Source organism: Amblyomma americanum, chromosome 9, assembly GCF_052857255.1.
Source record: "Amblyomma americanum isolate KBUSLIRL-KWMA chromosome 9, ASM5285725v1, whole genome shotgun sequence".
Classification (NCBI taxonomy): Eukaryota; Metazoa; Arthropoda; class Arachnida; order Ixodida; family Ixodidae; genus Amblyomma; species Amblyomma americanum.
The window spans coordinates 43,696,832-43,718,351 of record NC_135505.1 but is presented as its reverse complement, the minus strand read 5'-3'; the positions used below and the strand labels follow the sequence as shown (position 1 = coordinate 43,718,351).

Below are 21,520 nucleotides of genomic sequence, written 5' to 3'. Positions count from 1 at the left end.
AGTGACGACCAGAAAAAACCGGACCCGCCGCCGCCCCGGGGAAACAGGCTTTATCCTCCCCAATTTCCGGTTACATTCCAGGACAAGGAAGCTGTCAGCGGGCCAGAGCGCGCCGCACCACAGCCGACGCTATGCGCTACAGCGAAGACGACATTCTTTCCCTCCCCCCCCCCCTTTGTCGTGGGCTATCGCCGGGAAGGCACCCACAGCTTCCCAGAAGGGCCGTGACGGACACCTGTCAGACAGACAGGCAGTACTCGCCAAGAATGTGGAAAGACAGGCGCTAGTGAATTAGCTCCGAAGAGAGAGCCTGTGTATACTCTCACTTGAGAGAGAGTGGTGGCGTTTTTGTTGTTTATTTAGTTTGTATTGTTAACAGACTCTGGGTTCGAGGCTAAGCCCAACCCAAGGGGTGGTCACCATCTCGCATGTTATTTTGGATTGGAGAATTGATGCTTTGGGCGGGCCACTGGAAATGACCGCCCTTAGTCCTTTGTTAATCAAGTGCTTAAAAGCACATGTAAACGGATGCAGTCCAGTCTGAGCTGGGGCTCCATGCTTAGCATGTAATGTGATGCTACTTAGGCACTAACCTGCCCGGTCGATGCGTAAAGTAGTGCAAAGTTTGTTCTGTTGTAAAATTATGCTCTGCTGTCATCGTCTACAAGCTCGCCTCCTGTTCATCTTCCAAGCCGAACGACACTAGAGGAAGGGTTTGTGAACCATCCTCGAAGACACGGACGACTATTGAAATTCTACTGCATACACGCTCAGGACGACATCGTTAGCGAAGAGGGCCTTCAGCGCCGAAGCCCGACGGCGTGCAGCTTCTGCCAGCAACCGCTCGAGCCCAACTCCGGAGCCACTCCATCGCCCCCATGAAGTCGTCGGCACGTAAGCTCGGACGCCCCAGCCTCTGATGTATAATCTTAATCATGTGTAATTATTGAATATACCTGTTTGTGTAAACTGAGCCATACGGTGTCTCTTTGCCTCTCCGTCCCGTGTGGACCTGCGCATTATGGGGGTCATCACAGCTCTAATAGTGCCAAAAATAAAAATCTCAACTCGTTCCAGTTAGACAGATCTGCTGTGAAATTTTCGCAGCCCTTTTATACGTTTCAAACGTATAAAAATAATCTATGCTCTCTTCCTTCCACCCCTAAAGTTATTATGTATGAGGATGACTCCAATATCTTTTCTTCAAGCCATTCAAACCCAGAAATAAAATAAACGCTGTCAATTACGATATGCTCCGCCCATCGTAATGATGAATTTTAAAACAATTATTGTTCAATGTTTATAAAAGAAAATGCTTGTTGTTCGCGCAGTTAAATATGCTTGGTGTCTGTAAATAAACTTTTGTTCGTTGGCAGACGCAGAGATTGTCAAAGCGGAAAAATTTTTAGTTTTGTTTGAAAAAATGCCCTGCAATTTGCATGTTGACATTTTGGCAGACGAACTCAGTAAAAGAGCTGGCTATAATTTTAATAAATATCACTTATTCCTCACTAGCTGCGACGTGCCTTATAACGCACCCTTATTTTCCAAGCTGTCCTTCTGTCGTTTCGTCTGCGACACCCCTAAAAGAAAAAAATTCATATTATTTGCTTTGCATAAAGCACGGGTAAGAATATTTGACAAATATCCACACCCACCAAAAGATATTGAACAAAGCCACTTCACATTAAATTTTGCATTTAAGAGCAAACAGTGTTAAACATCCCAAAACTGCTTCACAGAAAAAAAAAAAAAACAGATGCTCTTTACTGCAAAACCTTTTCTGCGAATCCCGTGCGGAATTCATTAGAATCTATACAACAGCACACCCCCCCCCCCCCTCAAATGAGAACGTATAATCGACGAGAGCATAAGAAACTCGTAGCCTTTTAAAGGATATACTCGTATTTTCCGACAGGCGTGTGACTGAGGTCGGTGAGTTTTGTTAGCAACATCAGCAGTTACTCGGTGCCAATATCCCTAAGAAAAATGGTTAAGCCTCTGTTCTTTGAAAATAACATAAAATTCACTTACGCTTCTGGTCTTTGTATTCTAAATTTGTATGCATACTTATGTAAGTGTATCCTGAGGGACAACTGCATCATTCTCGTACCTCGAAATTTTATAAATACATTGCATTGTTGGGAGCTTCTGACAACATTTACAGAACTTTGTTATCACTGACACAGTACTATCAATCCCGCATTTGGATTTGTTCGCACCTCCTGTTTATTAACACGACAGCGTTAAGGAGCTCTTGTCGCAGAAAAGCCGGTGTCGTCGGCGTCGGCGTGTTTGACCGTGAGCGAAAAATGGCGCATCTCGGTGGACACCTGCACCGCGCGTAAGAGAAGGGATTTTAACGCGACAGCGTTAAGGATTGATTGGTTGATGGATTTATTGATTGACTGATTTATTGATTGGTTGGTTGATTGATTGGTTGATAGATCGATCTATTCATTTATTTATCATTGATTGATTGACTGGCTGATTGATCGATCGATCAATCAATAGATAGAGCGATTGATCGATTGATTGGTTTGTTTATTGAATAATTGATTGATCCATTGATTGTTCGATCGATCGATTGATTGATTGATTGATTTACCGATTGATCGATGGATCGATCGATTGATTGATTGATCGATCAATTTTTCTTTCCCTTACGGCGCGATCCGGGTGTCCAGCGAGAAATGTGAAACAGATGACATTTCCCTTAAAAGCAACTGTTAATTTCACTTTCCTTCCCTTACGGCCCGGTTCGGGTGTCCGCCGAGATATCTGAGACGGGCGTCTTTTCCTTAAAGTATCCAACTGGCCACGCGTCGCGCCGATCGGGCGACAGAGTTCTGTGTAGTCCTCGGCAACCCTGCGACACGCTGTCGCGTCTCACTCTTAAAGACGAAGCTTAAGCGTCCTCGAATTTTTGAAGCGAAAAGCTTCAATACGCTAGTAAACACCGCGCTTCACGCGAGCCGGCGTATGTAGGAGTACGAGTGACGTCACGCACGGCGCAGGTGGCCGCCACCGACTCTTTTGGAGCGAAAAGCTTTACTACGCGGGTCGTAGCCGAGCTTCGCGTGAGCCGAACTGGTGAGTTATGCGCATGCGCGAAAACGAGGGACGTCACGCGCCGCGCAGGTGGTCGCTCCTCGCCGCCGACTCCGTCGCCTGACTTTTCTGCGCAGTCGCGCGCAACTGCACATGTGCGTCATGTGAATGCGCAACGAGGCTATGCATGCGCAAGGAGAGTGCGGCTGCTGCTAGACTACGCAGAAAAGCTGAGAAACTAAGTTCGTCCGATCCAGAAGTACTCGCTTGGGAGTTGGCTGCACAACAGCGAAAAAATAATAAAGCCAAAGCTGAATGTGCAGCGTAAACACCAGAACAACGAGAAATACGCCTTGCTAAATGACGTGGGAAAGAAGCCGAAAAACGTGTCTTGGCCGCATTTTCACGAAGCAGGAGCCGAGCGAGTGAGGAAGCGGGAACAAGAGTCAGAAAAGGAAAATCCCAAGACCCGATCTTACAACGACCACGTGGTACGAATGGTTTTTCGCTTGTATATCCAGGCTTAACGAGAGCTAAGCCGCTGCCTAATTTTTTTATGTCATACTTTCAAATATAACTTACGTGCTTATCACTTTCGCTTTCAATGCTGTGCAGCTTGCCCTCAGTTATTTTTTTCCTGACCCGGCTATTGTGAACAAATCTTACGCAAATAGTTGTTAAATTTCTCTTCTACCAAACTGCCCAAGGGCCAAGAGGCACTTAAATATAATTCAACGTTTTCTCTTTCTCCTTTCTAGGTCTTAAAAAGGAGGCAGTCAATCAAATTTAAAAAAAAATATTCTCCTCTCAGTTGACTGGATGAAGAAAAAATGCACGCAATAAATAATGAAAACAAATCGAAGAGCGTTTGAGATATATCAATAATTTACAAATAAATGTAACGAAATTGTCCCGCTGCTTTTCGAAGAGTGTTTCGGAAACACCGTACTCTGATGTCGTGATACAAGCTGCTGCTGCGACCAGTCAACGGCGTGGAAAGCTCAGTGAGGTGATGGTTTCCGTTCATGGGGCAGTCTTTTTACTTCTTATATGGCCTCAATATTGCAGGTAGAAAGCAGTCTCGAGCCGTGGCTATCTAAACGTTGCTGGATGCTCCATGCGTGACGCCATAATTGTCATCTTGCTGCCCACTCAGATGTCGTACTAGTTCATTCACTGCCGCCAGCAGTAACAAGTTAATTTTCGCTCCTCTTCTGATTTTGGTCACAGAGTGCAATCAGCATTAAGACTTCCCGGGTTCGACCCCGACTGCTGCGGCTGCGTTTTTATGTACGGAAAAGGCTAAGGCGTCCGTGTGGTGTGCGATGTCAGTGCACGTTAAATATCTCCAGGTGGTCGAAATTATTCTGGATCCCGCCACTACGGCACCTCTTTCTTCCTTTCTTCTTTCACTCCCTGCTTTATCTCTTCCCTTAAGGCGTGGTTCACGTGTCCACCGATGTATATGAGACAGATACTGCGCCATTTCATTTCCCCCAAAAGTAATTATTTTTGTTGTTATCATTATTATTAATATTATTATTACCAGATTCCACGGAATCGCAGTGTCCTTCTTTTTTGTCCTTTTTGATTGTCTGTGGAAGTAAGCCCCAGAAAAACACTGCATCAATGCACCACAAAACTGATTGATCGTTTCTGGTTTGCCGCAGAGGCGAGAGTTCACCGAGCATGGCCCAAAAGTCCCCTTGGTGCGAAGCCAGGCCTTGATGGGTAGAGTTGAAAGGGGGAGTTAAAAAAGATTATTGCAGCTGATTGAGTATACATCCTCTGCACTCGCTTCAATACACTAGAATTCACACAACTACGGTAAGACTGCGAATACACGACTAGAGAGACTAGATTCTATTCGTACTTTTGTCGCTGCCGCGTCGCTCGAATTTCAATAGAGGCGAAATTTTAGAGGCCCCTGTTATGTGCGATGTTAGAGCATCTTAAACAACCCCGCGTGGTCAAATTTCCCAAGCCCTTCACTCTGGCATCCCTCGTAGCCCTGAGTCGCTTTGGGACGTTACTTTTATACATCATAAACCAGTGCTTTTGTCGTCTGCCTTTACGACAAAGCCAAACACGCCTTGTGTTAGACTCCACCGCACTCTCGTTGTTGTTTGCCTCACCGTACTGGAAGGAAGGAAGGAAGGCCTCAGACGTTGCTGGCACATACCCACTACGGGGGAGTGGCCAAGACACAGGCGGTTAATTACTGGATACAGGAAATTTTTGACGGGAAAAGCAGTGGAAATAGTATGTAGTCTGATAGATTGGAAGAGGGAAGGAAAGGGGTCCAGTTAACTTGGAGATCGAAGACGGGACAATTGCTTAATGTGCATAATAGTACACAATGCCTGTAATGTTGCAATGTCTTACTGACAGAGATCAGGAAAAAGAAATTAGAATGGGAGTCGCTGCGTTTCTTGAAGAAAATTTTGCACAGCAGAGCGCACACTCCTGTCGCTTCGTCCAAGCAAAGAAGCGCCAATGGAAAGAACAACCGCGGAAGACACAGGCAAGCCCAGTTGATGAAATGGAATTTGCAAAAGACGCTTCCTCAAATGAGAAAAGCGGCGGCAGAACAGCAGGAAGTGATCTATTGTCTCAGGTTCGGCACAAAAAGGGCACAGTGGGGAAGCTGCCAGGCCAGATCTGTGAAGGTAGAAATTTAGAAGGGGAACCCGGCAACGCAAGCGCGTGAAAGAGACCTCTAGTCTGCGTGAGCGCCAGTCTTTGCTACTCCAAGGACGCAGAAGATGCTGATATTCGGGAGACGATGTAAGAGCCGAGGCAGCAAATTCCTGAAATATTGTGTAGCTGCGAAACCTCACCGCAGCTGTATATGCACACGATGGTAGGACAGCAACAATTGGGCCGCTGAGAGAGGCTCTTGCTAAGGAATCTTCAACCTCATTTAAGTGAAAGCCCATGTGACCTGGTACCCAAAGCAACCTTACCGAATTTAGATGCAGCGGAATCAGGAACTTAAAGAGGCGTAATGGCCGAGAGTCAGTGGGCGAGGATAAGGAAGAGCAAATGGACAGAGAGTCTGTCATAACCACGACCTGGGAAACGGTAGATTCTAATTTTCGTAAGGCTAAGATTACTGCTAATAATTCAGCCAGAAAAATTGGAGTGAAGTCAGGAAGACGGAGAGAAAAAGACCAATCCAGTGAAGGTGAAAAAATTCCCACACCTGCCTTTTCGCGATCCTGCGAGGCATCGGTAGCAATAAGAACATGAGAGGGAAAGGACCTTAGGTGGTCCAGCAATAGACCCTGAAGAAGCGGGAAGGGCTGCAGCTTTGCATTCGATGGGAAAATGTCATCGAATTCAATCTGGACAGATGAGGAGTTGTTATATATTTGGCGGACATCAGTGAAATGGATATTTATGCGATCAAGGAGGGACTGCACGTAACATATCTGCGGGGTATGAAATCGAGACCAGGCAGCACTAAAAAAGGCGGAAGGTTGACTAAGAAATATTATACTGGAAGCGTGAAGAGGGGAGTCGCACAATTTTAAAAATGTTTGAACTGTTAAAAGGCGAAACCTAGCTGATAACGAAGGCATTCGCGCCTCAAGGTGCAGAACAGCATTGGCGACATATTTTGGAAGCCCCAGACAAAGGCGCAATGCCTCACGCTCCAAAAGCACAAGAGGGCGAAGTTTATAGGCAGGAGCTCCTGAGAATAAAACACACCCGAACTCCAAAATTGGGCGGACGTACATTTTATAAATCATCAGAAGCGTATGCCTTCTCATGCCTGACCTAGCACTACAAAGCCTGCGCAGGATGCCAATGGCCCGAACTCCTTTTGCAGAAACTTGCTCAATGTGTGGCCGCCAGGAGAGAGTAGAGTCGTATATTACACCGAGATACTTCACCGTCTGAACTTGAGGTATTATGTTATTTCTATAGACCAGGCAGATGTTTACAGGAACAGAAACTGGAAATACTAACAATGCGCATTTCTTCACATTAAGGGACAGATGAATTCTTCCTAGCCAGTTGTCAAGAACATTGAGGTAATTTTGCAGGGTTCGATAAAGAGTGTGAATGTCACCTGCTGATGCAAAAAATGCAATATCGTCGGCGTACACATAAGTTTTCACATTTTGAATGCATGGAATTGAGCTTAGAAAAATGTTAAAAAGAACAGGGGAGAGAACTGATCCTTGCGGAACACCTCTTGTCTGTGGAAATCTCCTTGAGGAAATACCATTTTGGCAGCAGTAAAATTCTCTATTTTCTAAAAAAACAGAAATCCAGGCTACAAAATAGCTTGGGAAGTTGAGTTCCTGTAATCTTAGTAATAGAGTCGAGTGCTCCACGCTGTCGTATGCTTTACTGATATCCAAGGTGACAAGCGCAGCAAACTGTTTTCTATTGCGAGATAATTTAATACGACTCTCAAGATCAGTATGAGCACACCAAATTGAACAACCCGGCCTGAAACCAATTTGACATGGATTCAATACAGCATTTTCTGTACCGTACTCTTGCGCTGTGCATTGCAGAGCGTCGTCTTCATCAACTTCCATCTGCTCCGTCTGGCGGCACTGCCCGCTGATCGTACTGTTCTGAGGTGCAGAAATCCGGGAACTCGCACTGATTCTAATGCAGTGAACATAAAGTTCATGAAATAAACCGCATGTTCAACTCCATGCTAATCGCATGAGGGCAGCACTCGAGCGAGCCCTAGAAGCGCCGTAGGCATCTGTTGCAAAGAGAGGGCGCTGGCCTCGCATACGGTGCACGTACTCCTCGAGGCCTGTGTCCAGAAGAAGAGGAAAGCAAACAGGAAGAAGCCTCGGGCCATGGCAGAAGACCTTCATTCGACCCTTGGCAGTGGCCGCCAGGTTTCCCGAGCTTCTGTCTTGCGGAGCAAGGAGCTACAGTCGGCAGGCGCCTTCATTGGCTGCGCCTGTGGGGTGTCCTTGGTAGCGGCCACTGCAGCCCTGGTCTGGCTGACCGGTAACTGGGCTGCCAAGCGGGACAACGCGAGCCACACAGAGACACCGTTCTGCTGCCCAAAGGAGGCAGCCAGGCTCTTTGCCGTCATCGACAGTAGCCAGGAGCCCTGCACAGATTTCTTCGCGTACATCTGCAAGAACGCCATCGAGCACGACTTCGTCCAGCACGACGTGGTCAGCGACATGGTGGTGAGCCTTCTTTTCGCGAAGAACGTGCAGGCTTTACAATCAGTAAACACTCATGGGTTCCTCTGGGGGTGCACCGGGGAAAAATGACAACACAGTGAGTGACGAAATGGACGGCTCAAACGCTGGACTGGCAGATACTTTCTCTTTCTGTTGTCATTTTCAACGCTGCTGTACACTTTTGCAGGGACGTGCCTTCAGGCACACCTCGAAATTTTCCCATTCCGTCGACGAGGCTAATGGCATTAAGTGCTTCGCATTCATAAATTACAATAAATTAATGGCTAAAATTTCTGGTGCTTATTACGACTGCTTTCCACTTGTTACGCTAAAACGACCTGAAAAAGCTCGAAAGCCATGGGTTACCACCGACATGCTAAAGCTTTTTAGAAAACAAGATCGACTGTATGCTATGTTTCTGCAAGCCAGGAACCTTGACGCATTAAAACTTTATAAAGAGTACCGAAATTTTGTCAACAAAGAATTACGTGCAGCGAAAAGGAGTTATCATGAAAATCTTTTCCACTCCTCGACTGGCCGATCAGAGGTGATATGGAGGATGTTGAGTCTTCTGACCAGAGAGCCAACCTAAATAGCCTCGAAAGTAACGTTAGATAATGTAGAATTAACTGGGTTGATCTAGCCAATGCCTTTAACGATTACTTCCTTTCAGTTGCACAGGCAGGAAACACTGCCGCTAATTTCTGTTACATTGAACCAAATTCCGGCCACAGTAGGTTTTTGAAGCCCGTCACTATTGATGAAGTTATTGCAGCATTTGTTTCGCTCAGAAATAGCAAGTCAGAAGATGCTCTTCGTTTTCAAATCACACCAGTTAAATATGTTATTGATGTAATAGCACCCTATTTGATGCACAGTTTTAGTGCCCGCCTGTCGTTCGGTCGGTTCCCTCGTAACATGCAACTCGCAAGGGTTACCGTGATCTATAAGAAGGGCAGCCGAGATTAATTATCAAATTATCGTCCTATTTCTATTCTTCCTGTCATTCCCAAAGGTTTCGAAAAATTAATTTTACAACGCTTGATGGCTTTTTCTGAACAACATAAAATTTTAGTTCCGGCTCAGTACGGTTTCCGAAAAAATAAATCAACCGAGTTAGCTTTGCTTGCTCAAAAGGAGCTGATATTACAGAAGTTTGAAAATAAAAATATCGCTTTAGACATCTTTTTAGATTTCGCGAAAGCCTTTCATCTAATCAATCACCGTATCCTGCTTCAGAAGATGGGATACTATGGTTTACGCGGCAAAGTTCGTTCTGTAATATCCTCTTACAGGATCGCACACAGTTTGTCGATATTCAGAGACAACACTAAGCTATTAAACCGGTAGTTTCGGATGTCCCCCAGGGGAATATTTTAGGGCCATTCCTGTTTTTAATTTATGTCAATGATATTGTTAATATTGACAAATCTTCTGACTATATTATATATGCCGATGACACACGTGTGTTTTTTTTCTGGACAATCGAGCATCAATTTAGCCGATCGAGCAAATAGGACATTAGGACATATAAACACTTAAGCAATGGATAAAGATTTAAAGATCAATGTTGCAAAGACAAAAGCAGTCATCTTTCATCCACGTCAAAAAAGTATTTGTCTGCCATCCCTTGCAATAAACAACACTACAATTGAAGTAATTCCTCATTTTAAAACATTAAGGGTAATTTTCTCAGAAAATATGTCTTGGGACGGCCACATTACCTACCTCTCCGGGAAGCTCTCGCGCACGAATGGCTATTTGCGTCGCTACTGTTCATCTTTTCCCATCTCAGTTTGCGTATTATTATACAATTCCCTGTTTTCCTCAGCAATGAGTTATGGTGCGCATGTCTGGAAAACCACAACGCTTGACAAAACTAATAAATTGCGGCGTTTGCAGAAACATATTATCCGCAATATTGCAAAAGTCCCTCGTCATTCACACACAGCTGAATTTTTAAAGAAATTTAACATAATTGGTATTGAGTCTTTATATTTTTAAAGAACAATCCGTCATCACAAGTCGAAAGTAATTAAGCACGACAATTCTTTAGCAGCGCTAGCCGCACTTGCTACGAACAATTCTGTGTATTGTACACGAAATCCAGAAGAGTGGAAAGTATATGTATGCCGCACAAATTACGGGACACAAATGTTGAAATATCGTCTGCCAGCTATCCTGAACGAACTGTCCAGTGAAGATAAGCGAGATGTCTTCAGCAAATCGTTCAGGGATCTACGCAGTATGTTTCTCTGAACTTGGAAATGTATCTGGCAATATAGTGAGTGTTTTGTGAAAAAAGCACAGTTACAGCGATGCGTGTTATTTTGTTCTTGTTTTTTCTTCAGTTCACTTTCCTGCCGTCCATTTTTTATTCTTAGCAACTTCTGTACACTACACTTTTTCATGATCCGGAAACCTCAAGCTTGTATGCCTTTTGTTATTTGCATTTTTCGTTTCTTTTGTACACCTTTCTGCCTTGTGGGCAGCTGCGCTTTTTAGGTTAATAATAATAATAATAATTGGTTTTTGAGGAAAGGAAATGGCGCAGTATCTGTCTCATATATCGTTGGACACCTGAACCGCGCCGGAAGGGAAGGGATAAAGGAGGGAGTGACAGAAGAAAGGAAGAATGAGGTGCCGTAGTGGAGGGCTCCGGAATAATTTCGACCACCTGGGTATCTTTAACGTGCACTGACATCGCACAGCACACGGGCGCCTTACCGTTTTTCCTCCATAAAAACGCAGCAGCCGCGGTCGGGTTCGAACACGGGAACTCCGGATCAGTAGTCGCTTTTTAGGCTTAAGTTTAGGTTTATGGAGATTTAACGTCCCAAAGCGACTCAGGCTATGAGGGACGCCGTAGTGAAGGGCTCCGGAAATTTCGACCACCTGGGGTTCTTTTACGTGCACTGACATCGCACAGCGCACGGGCCTCTAGAATTTCGCCTTCATCGAAATTCGACCGCAGCGGCCCGGATCGAGCCCGCGTCTTTCGGGCTGGCAGCCGAGCGCCATAACCGCTCAGCCACCGCGGCGGCTCTGCGTTTTTTTGCTATTCGCTGCCTGTATTTCATACATTCCGCGTTTTACACTGTATGCCTTGTAAGGAGCACGGGCCTCGTGAAGCCACCTTTGCCTTTTTGTCCGTGTCCCTAAGCATCTCAGGATGTTTGAATAAAACTGATTTGATTTGATGAGTGGAGCTTCTGCCCTTCCGCGGGCATATATACATAGCACCGCTGAAGATTTATCTCTCAAAAACATCTCTGAAAACTCTGAAAACTGTCAAAAGCGAAGGCACTAGAGACTGTTCGCGTGTTATTGTGTGGGATTTATTTTGAATTTGCTTAGAATGCTCTATGGAGACACTAATTTAACTGTAAATGATAATCAAAAATCTCCACCACCCCACTACTGGCACGGGGCAGTTTTCTGGTCAACTGTCAGGCGTGAGTGATACGAGAGTGAGCACTTAGGCCGCAAAACGAATAAGATAGGCAGGAGCACCGACTCCGCTTATATGAGGGGCTCAGTTTTGCTACATCGAATGGAGCTTGATGGGACATCTGAGTTATGGCGCCCGGATTTGCATTGGCACTGGTGCAGCATTCCCTGGTGCAGCGCGCCACTGCTCCCGCGATTACGAGGTACGTGATGCAGACGTTTCTTCTCTCTTATTCTCCAAGTACGCGCATGCGCCGGGGCATGTGTCAGGGTTGTCTGCTTCTTGGCGCTGCACTGGCGCTGTCGCCTGACTTCCCGCGTTTATCGTCTGTTTCATCCTGCTTCATACACCTCACGGGCAGCGTCGTGCATGCTTCTACAGGCGTGCTCCCCGTGCAGACGTATTTCGCGTCTGTTCATTGTCTTTCTCCTTGCTTTTCATGGAAGTTTACGTAGTGAGTATTGGTACTTTAACAAGAATTCGGTATTGTATATAATTTTTAACATTCGGGTTCGGCGGATTGCCTGTTGTAGAGAGAGCAGTGGAGAGAACATTCGGGTTCGGCGGATTGCCTGTCGTAGAGAGAGCAGTGGAGAGCACTGCATTATTTTCGGTAACCTGAGGTTATTTAATGCGCACTTACATCGCAGAACACCCGTATACAGAGTGTATTTAGGAAATTTGTGCTACTCAGCTGTGTAGATGCACCATTGGTGATAGAAAGGCGCTTTATTGCTGAGCGAACAATTTCCCTTTTTACAGAATGGTTTACAGACAACGACAAGATTGTTCTATACTGGCCTACTCTCTACGTACGCAGCTCAATTATTCAAATACGCACTGCAAAGCACGACCTTTTCACGTCTACCGTGCGGTCTCCGTACCGGCCGCCTCGTGGGTTTGTTGATGGTCTGCGCACCCCTGTCATTTTCACGGGTAAACGCAGGCGACACCCCAAAACAACGCGGGCGGTGCGCAGTGGAAGCAGTATCAGGCGAGGTGAGAAGGCTTTTTCCGTCATTGAACATACACTTTACAGAGCCGGCTGCAAGGTGGCACGTAACATCAGTTGCAAATGAAACGCGAACAAGAGAACCCAAATGCAAGCACAAAAAAATTGAGAGACGATTGGGAGGTCGGTAATGCAAAATTTGAGCGCAGCTGTTCACAGGCCACCTGCAACAGCTGGCAGGTGGCCTGTTACCCTGCTAACCACCCTCCGGGATCTTGCCACGGCAGCAAACTTTCGTTGATCAGCTACCTTCGCACATCTTCTACCTTGATTAGCCCTTCGTTGATCTGCTGCTTGCCAACACACCACCTGCTACATGTCAATACATGCCTGCTTACTGACGACGGCATGGAACGCAGGAACGAGCACCTAAGAGTGGCGCTCCAAAAAAAAAATATGCTAGTTCCTTGGGGAGAAATAAAAACCAGGTTTAAGAAACTTCTCATAGACAACCATTGCGCCTTCAAAAGGAAATTAACCTGCGCTAGTACTGAGCTCCACCGGCTAAGGTGAACTCGTTTTCCTTCTTGTGTTCATCTCTTTTGTTCGCGTTTCTTTTCCTCTTGGTGGTACAACTGTTGATTCATGAAAGGAAAAGTTTTTTTGAATAAAGAAACGAGTTATCTTTCGATAGAGAATAAACGATATTATACTTAGCGTTTCACTGTTAGCAGATGAAGCGGAAAGGCTGCATTTCATCTACTGCTGGCCCACTGGTCGCCACAGCATGGCCGCCTGTATAAGAGGACAGATTTATTTTCAAAAAAATTGGTGTCACAAATTGGGTGGTCCTCCCCTCTGCATGGTGGCCTTCCCGTAGGCCGGTTGCTAGGTGGCCGACCGGTGGTGCTCTTCGGCCCTTCTCGTGACCTGGAGTTGAACCTGATGGGGTACGCACCCCTCCGCGCGCAGTGTGATGTCCGTGCACACCAAGGTTCCCCATGTGGTAGAAATTATCGTGGAGCGGTTCACTAAGGCGTCTCACTCTTTTTCCTCTGTACACTCCCACCTTTCTCCCTTCCCTTACGATGCGGTTGAGGTGTGCACCCAGAAGTCAAACAGTTACCGCGCCTTTCATTTCTTAATAACCAATCGCACTCGATCTAGGCGGCCGGAGACACACCATTTCGTTTCGTGGCAGTGTGGGCAGGTGGCGTGTCCATATAGCTACTTCGGCAACAAGTATAGGGTGAAGACAAAACAAGCACAAAGCCGGATCGGTGAGCTAAGGGGAGCGGAGTTAACAAGTAGAGCTCAGTGTTAAGCACCGGGCCCACGTTGGGTGTTCGAGTAGAAAAATCACGGCCGCTATATGCTTTGCTGCGCGCCGGAGTCAGTGCTCCTGGGTAGGCTTTTGTAGCCATTGAAATGTCTTTTGTGAAAGTGCTGCAAAATATGTAGCAAAATTTCAAGCTCACACGTTGTTCTTCAAGCTGTTTCATTCTATGGTAAGATGCAGCACTGCGCGAAGGGGACAAGACAGGAGAAAGAGGAACGAAGACAATACAGGCGTTCCCATTTCACCGGTCCTGTCCCAATCGCACAGTCCTGCCTTTTATGTAGAATGAATAAGCAGTCAGCAAGAAAGTTCTACTACTTTCATTGTCACTTTGGCCCTAATCTGACGAGCAGGTTGGGCACGCGCTCAGCTCAGCGGCTTTAACTCGTCAAGTAAGCTCAGAGCGAAACGCGGCAAATGGCAGTTTGTGTTCTAAACTTGCAGATATGTGCTCTTTGTGACCGCAGCGCCCTCCCCCTGCCGGTTCGCGCGCTATTTCAAAAGTTCAGTTTCTTTTTGAACCCACTATTTATAATGTTCTACAATTTCAAGAGCCTGGGAGGTACCGGAAGCATTTTTATTCGTAGTCTATAATTAGTTTTCCCATAGCGTGCAGCTTCTTAGCGGCATCATTCTTTACAGCACTCTATGCATTCAGTAGCCTGGCGACACTTCTGGAAGTTGATTGCCTTAACTATGATTATAAAATTTCCCGTCTGACGTAAAAACACAACAGTGAAAACAGTCGCTATGCATAGATACTTAGATTGCTTCCAGCTTAATGAAACGCGCGATTTCCAAGCTTAATCAGCAACATTCGTTTGGCTTACTAATGCGCAAGCATCACTAGGCTATGCCGACAAGGTCTTATCCGCAAAACGTGCTCGCAGCAGTTGTTAGGAACTTAGAAGAGGTAGCGTCAAACAAATGATTGTAATCGGAAGACGATAATGTGTGGTTGATGTCGGAAAATAATAATGTGGATATTTTGATTAGTTAATTAATTCGAGACAAAAATGTCCAAAAAGTGGGCGGAGTCAAGGCAACCCGTGGCGTCAAATTAAAAAAAAAACAGAAGTGTGGGCGGAGCCAACGCGTGACGCCCAATTTGCAAACGATCCGTGGCGGCATGTTTGAAAACTAAAAGTGGGCAATTGATGTAACTTGATTAAGTAAGAATTTATTGTGGTTGTTGGGAAATTTGAAGAATTTACATTAGTACTTAATCGAGTTAATGATATGAGAAGAGACAAGTGAAGCAAAGAGAAGTGACGAGTGAAGCAAAGAGGGGCAAATAGAAACGAGGAGGCGTCAAAGCTTTCGCATTCCTCAAATGCGGGTTACCGCAGTTACCTCCAACGTTTTTTTCTCACGTGCCGTAAACGACGTATTAGGCAGTTTGTCACCAGTTGGACTGGGACACGTGGATTTTCGCTAGTGGTCAGGGCGCAAACTTGTGCACACTGGTGGTATGGTTAGCCCCCGAATAAGGAAACTCCTCTCCACTCCTTTCAATGCGCTTATTCCAAAGCCCACATAAGCATGCCCACTTGCGTCACATGACCTCAATAAACCAATTCAAAACAAGTGCCCACTCTCTAATCTGTATGGGCAAAATTGCCTTTAAGCAGCAAGTAAGCGCAAAAGCATTTATTTTACTCAGAACACCGAAGGCCAGGCCCTTTACCCCATTCAGTTTCTTATAAATGCTAGCCGGGCCTGCTCCAGTTCGTAATGCCTTTGATCAAGATCTGCATATTGGTGTTAAGAACTAAACGTCCACAGTTCACAAAAAGATCCTGCAACAATAGCTTCGGAATTAAACAGGCACATGTCGACACGCGAATTGTGTCACTACACGGCACACGAGGTGATGCGTGACATTTCCTTCGGAGCAGTATTTCTTGAGCCCACCAAATTTTCAGTACTTCCTTCCGCACAAAATACGCTCCTATTATGGCTACTCTAATTTTGCTTTTGATTTCTGCGCATCCTTTAATCAAGAAAATATAATATGTTGCAGCGCTACTGTCTGCAACACGCATAGACGCTGGAGAGTACTGTTTGCGCCATACACCTTATCAAACTACTTACAATATCAACATTTTGAAACTCCGCATTGCCTTTGCGGGATTTTTTTTTTCTAGTGGGATGTCACCACCAGCATTATCAAGGGCACCCAGAACTACAGCAGTAAAGCTGCGGAGGCACTCCATGCCCTTTACACAACGTGCATCGAAGAGATATGGCAGTACGAGAGGCGCAGCAGAGGTGCCGTGGCTAGCATGCTGGAAATCGCCAACGTCACCGAGCGAATGAGTGGCGCCGACTTGCTGCGCTTAGTGCTCGCGGCCTATCAGCGATACCACCTCACGGTTATTTTTGAAATAATGGCAACAGGTATTCAGCTCACGTTCGTCAGAAGAACAATGCAGACCGTTCACTATAAAGCGTTTTGCGATGCTTCCTGCTATGCCGTCAGTCTCTCCACCCTTAATGAGCACTTCCACACTAATTACACCGCTGAGGACATCGCCAAGTGGGGCGAGAAATTCCCTCTCGCCAAGTGGAGGCACTCGCACACCTCTATGGCCGAGATTTGTGAAGCTTTCGGACATATGAAAACCTCGCAGTTCAAAGAAATATTCCTCGAAAACTTCATCGACCTTGACCATTTCAAAAGATTTGCGGTGGTGTCCAAAGCTAACCTTCTCAACGACATTCAACTCCTGATTGACGCAAGGAACCAGCCGTTGTCCGTGTTCTACGTGGTCCTCCTCCTCGCTCTGGACGCCATGCGCTACATTCAACAGGACGGCCCTCTGAATTCACCCACAATGCGTAGCGAAGACGTCTGCTACAAGCACATGTACGACAGCGCCCAGCTATGGCGCGTCACATACGTAGCGGCACTCGCGACTCCCACGAAAGACCGCCAGCTGCGCAACATCTTCGAGGCCACGCGACAGGCGCTCGCTGACTACGCCCCCCTTCGGCGACTGGTGGCGGCCGGGAATGACACGGAACTCTTCATGGCCATGGTGAGCAACTTCTCTCTCCTGCTTCCTGGCGAACTGATATTCCGGGAGCCTGCCGTACCCCACATGTCCAGGCGCGGCTTCGTCCGGAACTTATTCATGGCGTTGAACTTTGAGTTCGACTCCAGCAACGAAAAGGCGCGCCAAGGCGTGCCCTGGTTTCGAGACGACGCCCAGACCAGAGTCATGGACCGCATGTTTTTTGTGAACGAGACAACTCTCTACGTGTCTTCGCTGGGTTACGGCTGGCTGAGTTCCGGCACCACTGACCCCCTGCTCGCCGACGCAGCGGTGATCGCGAGTCGCATGGCAGCCTTGCTGTGGATTAGCCTCGTTGACTGGTATGGCTGGTCGCCAGAAACAATTCTGGCGCTCGAATCGTACAGGTAATGCATTATACTCCGACGTGAAGTGAGGATGAAAACAAGAGCTGCGCAAAAAACGTCTCTTTTCACGGAGCCTGTGCATTCTGTTTTGCTTATTCGTAGTTGCGATGTGAAGCATAGCTGATACATTGAACGTTGGATGATTGAAAAATATTAGAACATTTCAATTCCAATTTGGTAATTTAGGAACGGAGGCATTTTCATATACAGCTCTTGGAAAGCCTGTTGTCGTTTGCAAAACTTGACAAACGCAAGAATAACGTTTACCTTTGCGTTTTTAGCACCTAAGATTAAGTAATCGCTAAGCATAGCCTGTTTTACTCACTCGCCGTGTAGAATAAGTGTGCATTCAGCTAAATTCGGGCAATTATATATGCAACTCATTCCTCTGCTTCTTTGTCTTCTCGCATCTATATATCTAGGTAGAGCGTAGTAGATGGTGTGTTTACGCGTAGCAGTCGATGAATAACGTACATCTGTTGGGTACCTCAGAGAAGTGTAGTACGCACAGCATGGCATGACGCTACACACGTAGTTTGTGCATAGAGCAAGCTGGAAAATTGAAGGGGACACTTAAGCTCTACCTTAAGTTTGTTTACGCGATAGTTAATGCACATATATACGGAATTGGTCATTCTCAACTTTATATCCCTATGTCCCTGGGAGTCCTCATACCACTCCTTGCGCATTGCCGCAGCGATGAATGGATGCGCCACTTCCCCGCGACGCCAGGTACTGCCACCGGTGGGCCTTGTGCCACCAAAGGTGCTCTCCCCGTACCACCTGTAGCTATCAATCATTAATTTAACTGTAGCCTACCAGGCTGGTTAGTTTGTTCACATTCCGATGGGTAGGTTGTGATGTCCCACAAAGTCGCATCACCTACCTTTCCAACCTAGGTTGCTTACCAGGGCTGCCTGCCTGGGCTATCCTACGCCACCCAATTTATCGCTCAAAACGCTGACAACGCCGGCGCCGGATTTTCTGCGTAACCGGGCTTTTAACGCTATCGTGTTTATACATGAGCACACTGCCATTGCATCTTAAGAGCTCACATTTCGCTCTCTACGGCTTTAATCTATGCAGCAACAATAAAGCTGCCCTGGCTGTGTGAACCGACGTGCACCAAAACGTAACTAGGGTATACCTGGCTTCTTCTGTTAAAACTGTGAAGCATATCTGTAATGGTAACTGTCACACACATTTGCTCCCCAGCGGGCTTCCACCCCGTATCATGATTCAGATTTAGAGAGATGTAGAACTAAGGTGACGTAGGGTATCCCAGCGACACAGCTAGGGCGTTGTCCGGCCTATAGCATGTCGCACGATAGGCTCGAGCTATGTAAAATCAGGTAGCCGGGATTCAACAGAACTAAATAGAATCTAACCGTCGGAGCCGCACTTGACGCGACGTAAAATGCTTTCGCACGACTTGGCGTCAAAACCACCGTATAGTTTAAGATCAGAAAAAGAAGAGGGTCAGAAGCCACAGTAGACCCAACACCAGAGCAATCACACGACCGATCTTACAGATATGATATGGTGGTACAGTGAGGCTGTAATGTTGCAGATAATAAAAGCAGGTGGCTTCGCCGCACACACGCGCTAGCGCACCAGCTTTATTTCTGCTAGCGCTATGCCCCCCAAAAAAGCTCTAAAGTGCCTCCACGCACAGCCCCGTGAAAGTCGTCATCCGCGCATAGAAGACCATGTCCTACGCTCTGCCAAGTGGGAGGCCGGTCGGCGCCGGGGCTAAAATGAGCATCGACACCAGATGAACAGTGCCCCGTATCCGCGAATGCCACAGCAGACAGCGAAATAGACTTTAACATAAAAGCGACGCCAGAAGAGGTGCGCGACAACGGCCTCCAGCGAGTTTCGGACGCTGCTAAGCCAAGACGCGCAGGAGGACGTGTAGAGTTGATTGAGTCTTTCACATGCACAGCATTGTGCAAGACAAAGATAAAACTATTTCGTCCTTTAGCTGCAACAAGGCCATACAAGTGCGCAGTGAGAAGCAATACATAAAATATAGAAGTTGAAAAATATCCGCTGACTTTTCTACGTACCTAATACTACGTAGAGCGTCTGTTTTAACGGTAGCTGTTCAGTGCTGTCCAAGAAAAAAAATTGAAGCAGCATCGTACTGCACTCACTAAAACATTTAGCGAGGTGCATCATTAAAGCAAGAATGCTTGAAAAATTCTCCGTGAACCGCCTGTAGTAGGGAGGAAATTGCAGAAACCTGTGGCCTGTAATGTTGCTAAGCGACCTCGGCGGCCGCGTTTCGACGGAGGCGAAACGCTAAGGCGCCCGTGTGCTATGCGATGTAAGTGCACGTTAAAGATCCCCTTGAGGTCGAAATCATTCCGGAGCCCTCCACTACAGCACCTCTTTCTTCCTTTCTTGATTTACTCCCTGCTTTATTCCTTCTCTTACGGCGCGGTTCAGGTGTCTACCGATATGTTAGACAGACACTGCGCCATTTCCTTTCCCCGAAAACCAATTATATATTTCTCAGAAGACTGCTAATAATAATAATTGGTTTGGGGAAACGAAATGGCGCAGTGTTTGTCTCATATATGGTTGGACATCTGAACCGCACCGTAAGGAATAAAAGACGGATTGAAAGAAGAAAAGAAGAAAGAGGAGCCGTAGTGGAGGGCTCGGGAATAATTTCGACCACCTGGTGGTCCTTAACGTGCACTGACATCGCACAGCACACGTACGCCTTAGCGTTTTGCCTCCATAAAAGCGCAGCCGTCGCGGTCGGGTTCTAACCCGGGAACTCCGGCTCAGTAGACGAGCGCCTTAACCACTGTGCCACCGCGGCGGGTCAAAAGACTACTACTAATAATAATAATTGGTTTTTTGGGGGAAAGGAAATGGCGCAGTATCTGTCTCATATATCGTTGGACACCTGAACCGCGCCGTAAGGGAAGGGTAAAGGAGGGAGTGAATGAAGAAAGGGAGAGAGAGGTGCCGTAGTGGAGGGCTCCGGAATAATTTCGACCACCTGGGGATCTTTAACGTGCACTGACATCGCACAGCACACGGGCGCCTTAGCGTTTTTCCTCCATAAAAACGCAGCCGCCGCGGTCGGGTTTGAACCCGGGAACTCCGGATCAGTAGTCGAGCGCCCTAACCACTGAGCCACCGCGGCGGGGCCAAAAGACTACTGGAAAATTGGTTTTCAGGAAAGGAAATGTCGCAGTGACTGTATCAGTGAGTGTCGCAGTGACTGTGGACACCTGAACAGCGCCGTAATAAAAGGAATAAAAAGGAAATGGAAGAAGAAGAAAGAATAGCCATAGCGGAAGTCTCCGGAATAATCTCGACGACCAGCGGAACTGTGACGTGCACAAACATCGTACAGTATGCGGGCGCCTTATTGCGTTTCGGCTTCTTTTACGCAGACCGGCCGAAGCTCTGAATTTGGCCAAATGATTTCACGGCTTCGAGTTGTACATCGAGCCCTTCCGTGGTTCGTCTCAATCAGTCGCGCAACTAACGTCATCTCGATAGCACTGTTGACACTTTAAGGCTACCGAGATTAAGCCCTCCACTCGTTTTAAAATTGTTTGTCTAAAGAACAGTTCAAATGAGTAAATTTAACTCTAAGATGGTATTTGACATGATGAAAGCAGTGTTTTCAATATCTCCTGACCTACTCTTTGATTAGCTGCTCGTGAAATACATCCACCAGAAATAACAGCCAGATGAGGGTCAGTTTAATGTCGTTGAACTGTGGGAGGCGGCTGACATCGTTCTTTGTCAAGTTGATAAATTGATTTCAACCGAACGTAAACGGAAATTCAGAATGATTGGTTTGCTCATGGCAACTTATGCCTTCCAGTGGCTCTTCGAAGGGATATAAAGAAGAAAACGTGTATTAAAAGCAAACACATAGTGTACCGCAAAGCTGCTGCTATCTTTACACCAAAGGCAGAGCTCGCAATCATATGGGCTCAATGAAAAATCACCAAAAAAAGAGCACAATATTAATGGAAAAATAATTTTTGATTTGGTTTATGAACACTTGATTTAATGATAGTTGAAACAATCTTCAGTTATGCATTATCAGAAGTGTAAGAAACGCATATCGGCATAGTATACGCAAATTAGAAAA

The 21,520-nt window shown here is 46.4% G+C and overlaps 1 protein-coding gene across 1 annotated transcript; it reads left to right on the top strand.

Moving 5' to 3' along the window:
* The first annotated feature begins 7,859 nt into the window (after positions 1–7,859).
* LOC144103318 (uncharacterized) lies at positions 7,860–17,395 on the top strand. The gene is made up of 2 exons (XM_077636071.1): positions 7,860–8,228; positions 16,115–17,395. The coding sequence occupies exons 1-2, from the start codon at positions 7,884–7,886 to the stop codon at positions 17,393–17,395; spliced, it is 1,626 nt and encodes a 541-aa protein (XP_077492197.1). The 5' UTR covers positions 7,860–7,883.
* The last annotated feature ends 4,125 nt before the right edge of the window (positions 17,396–21,520 follow it).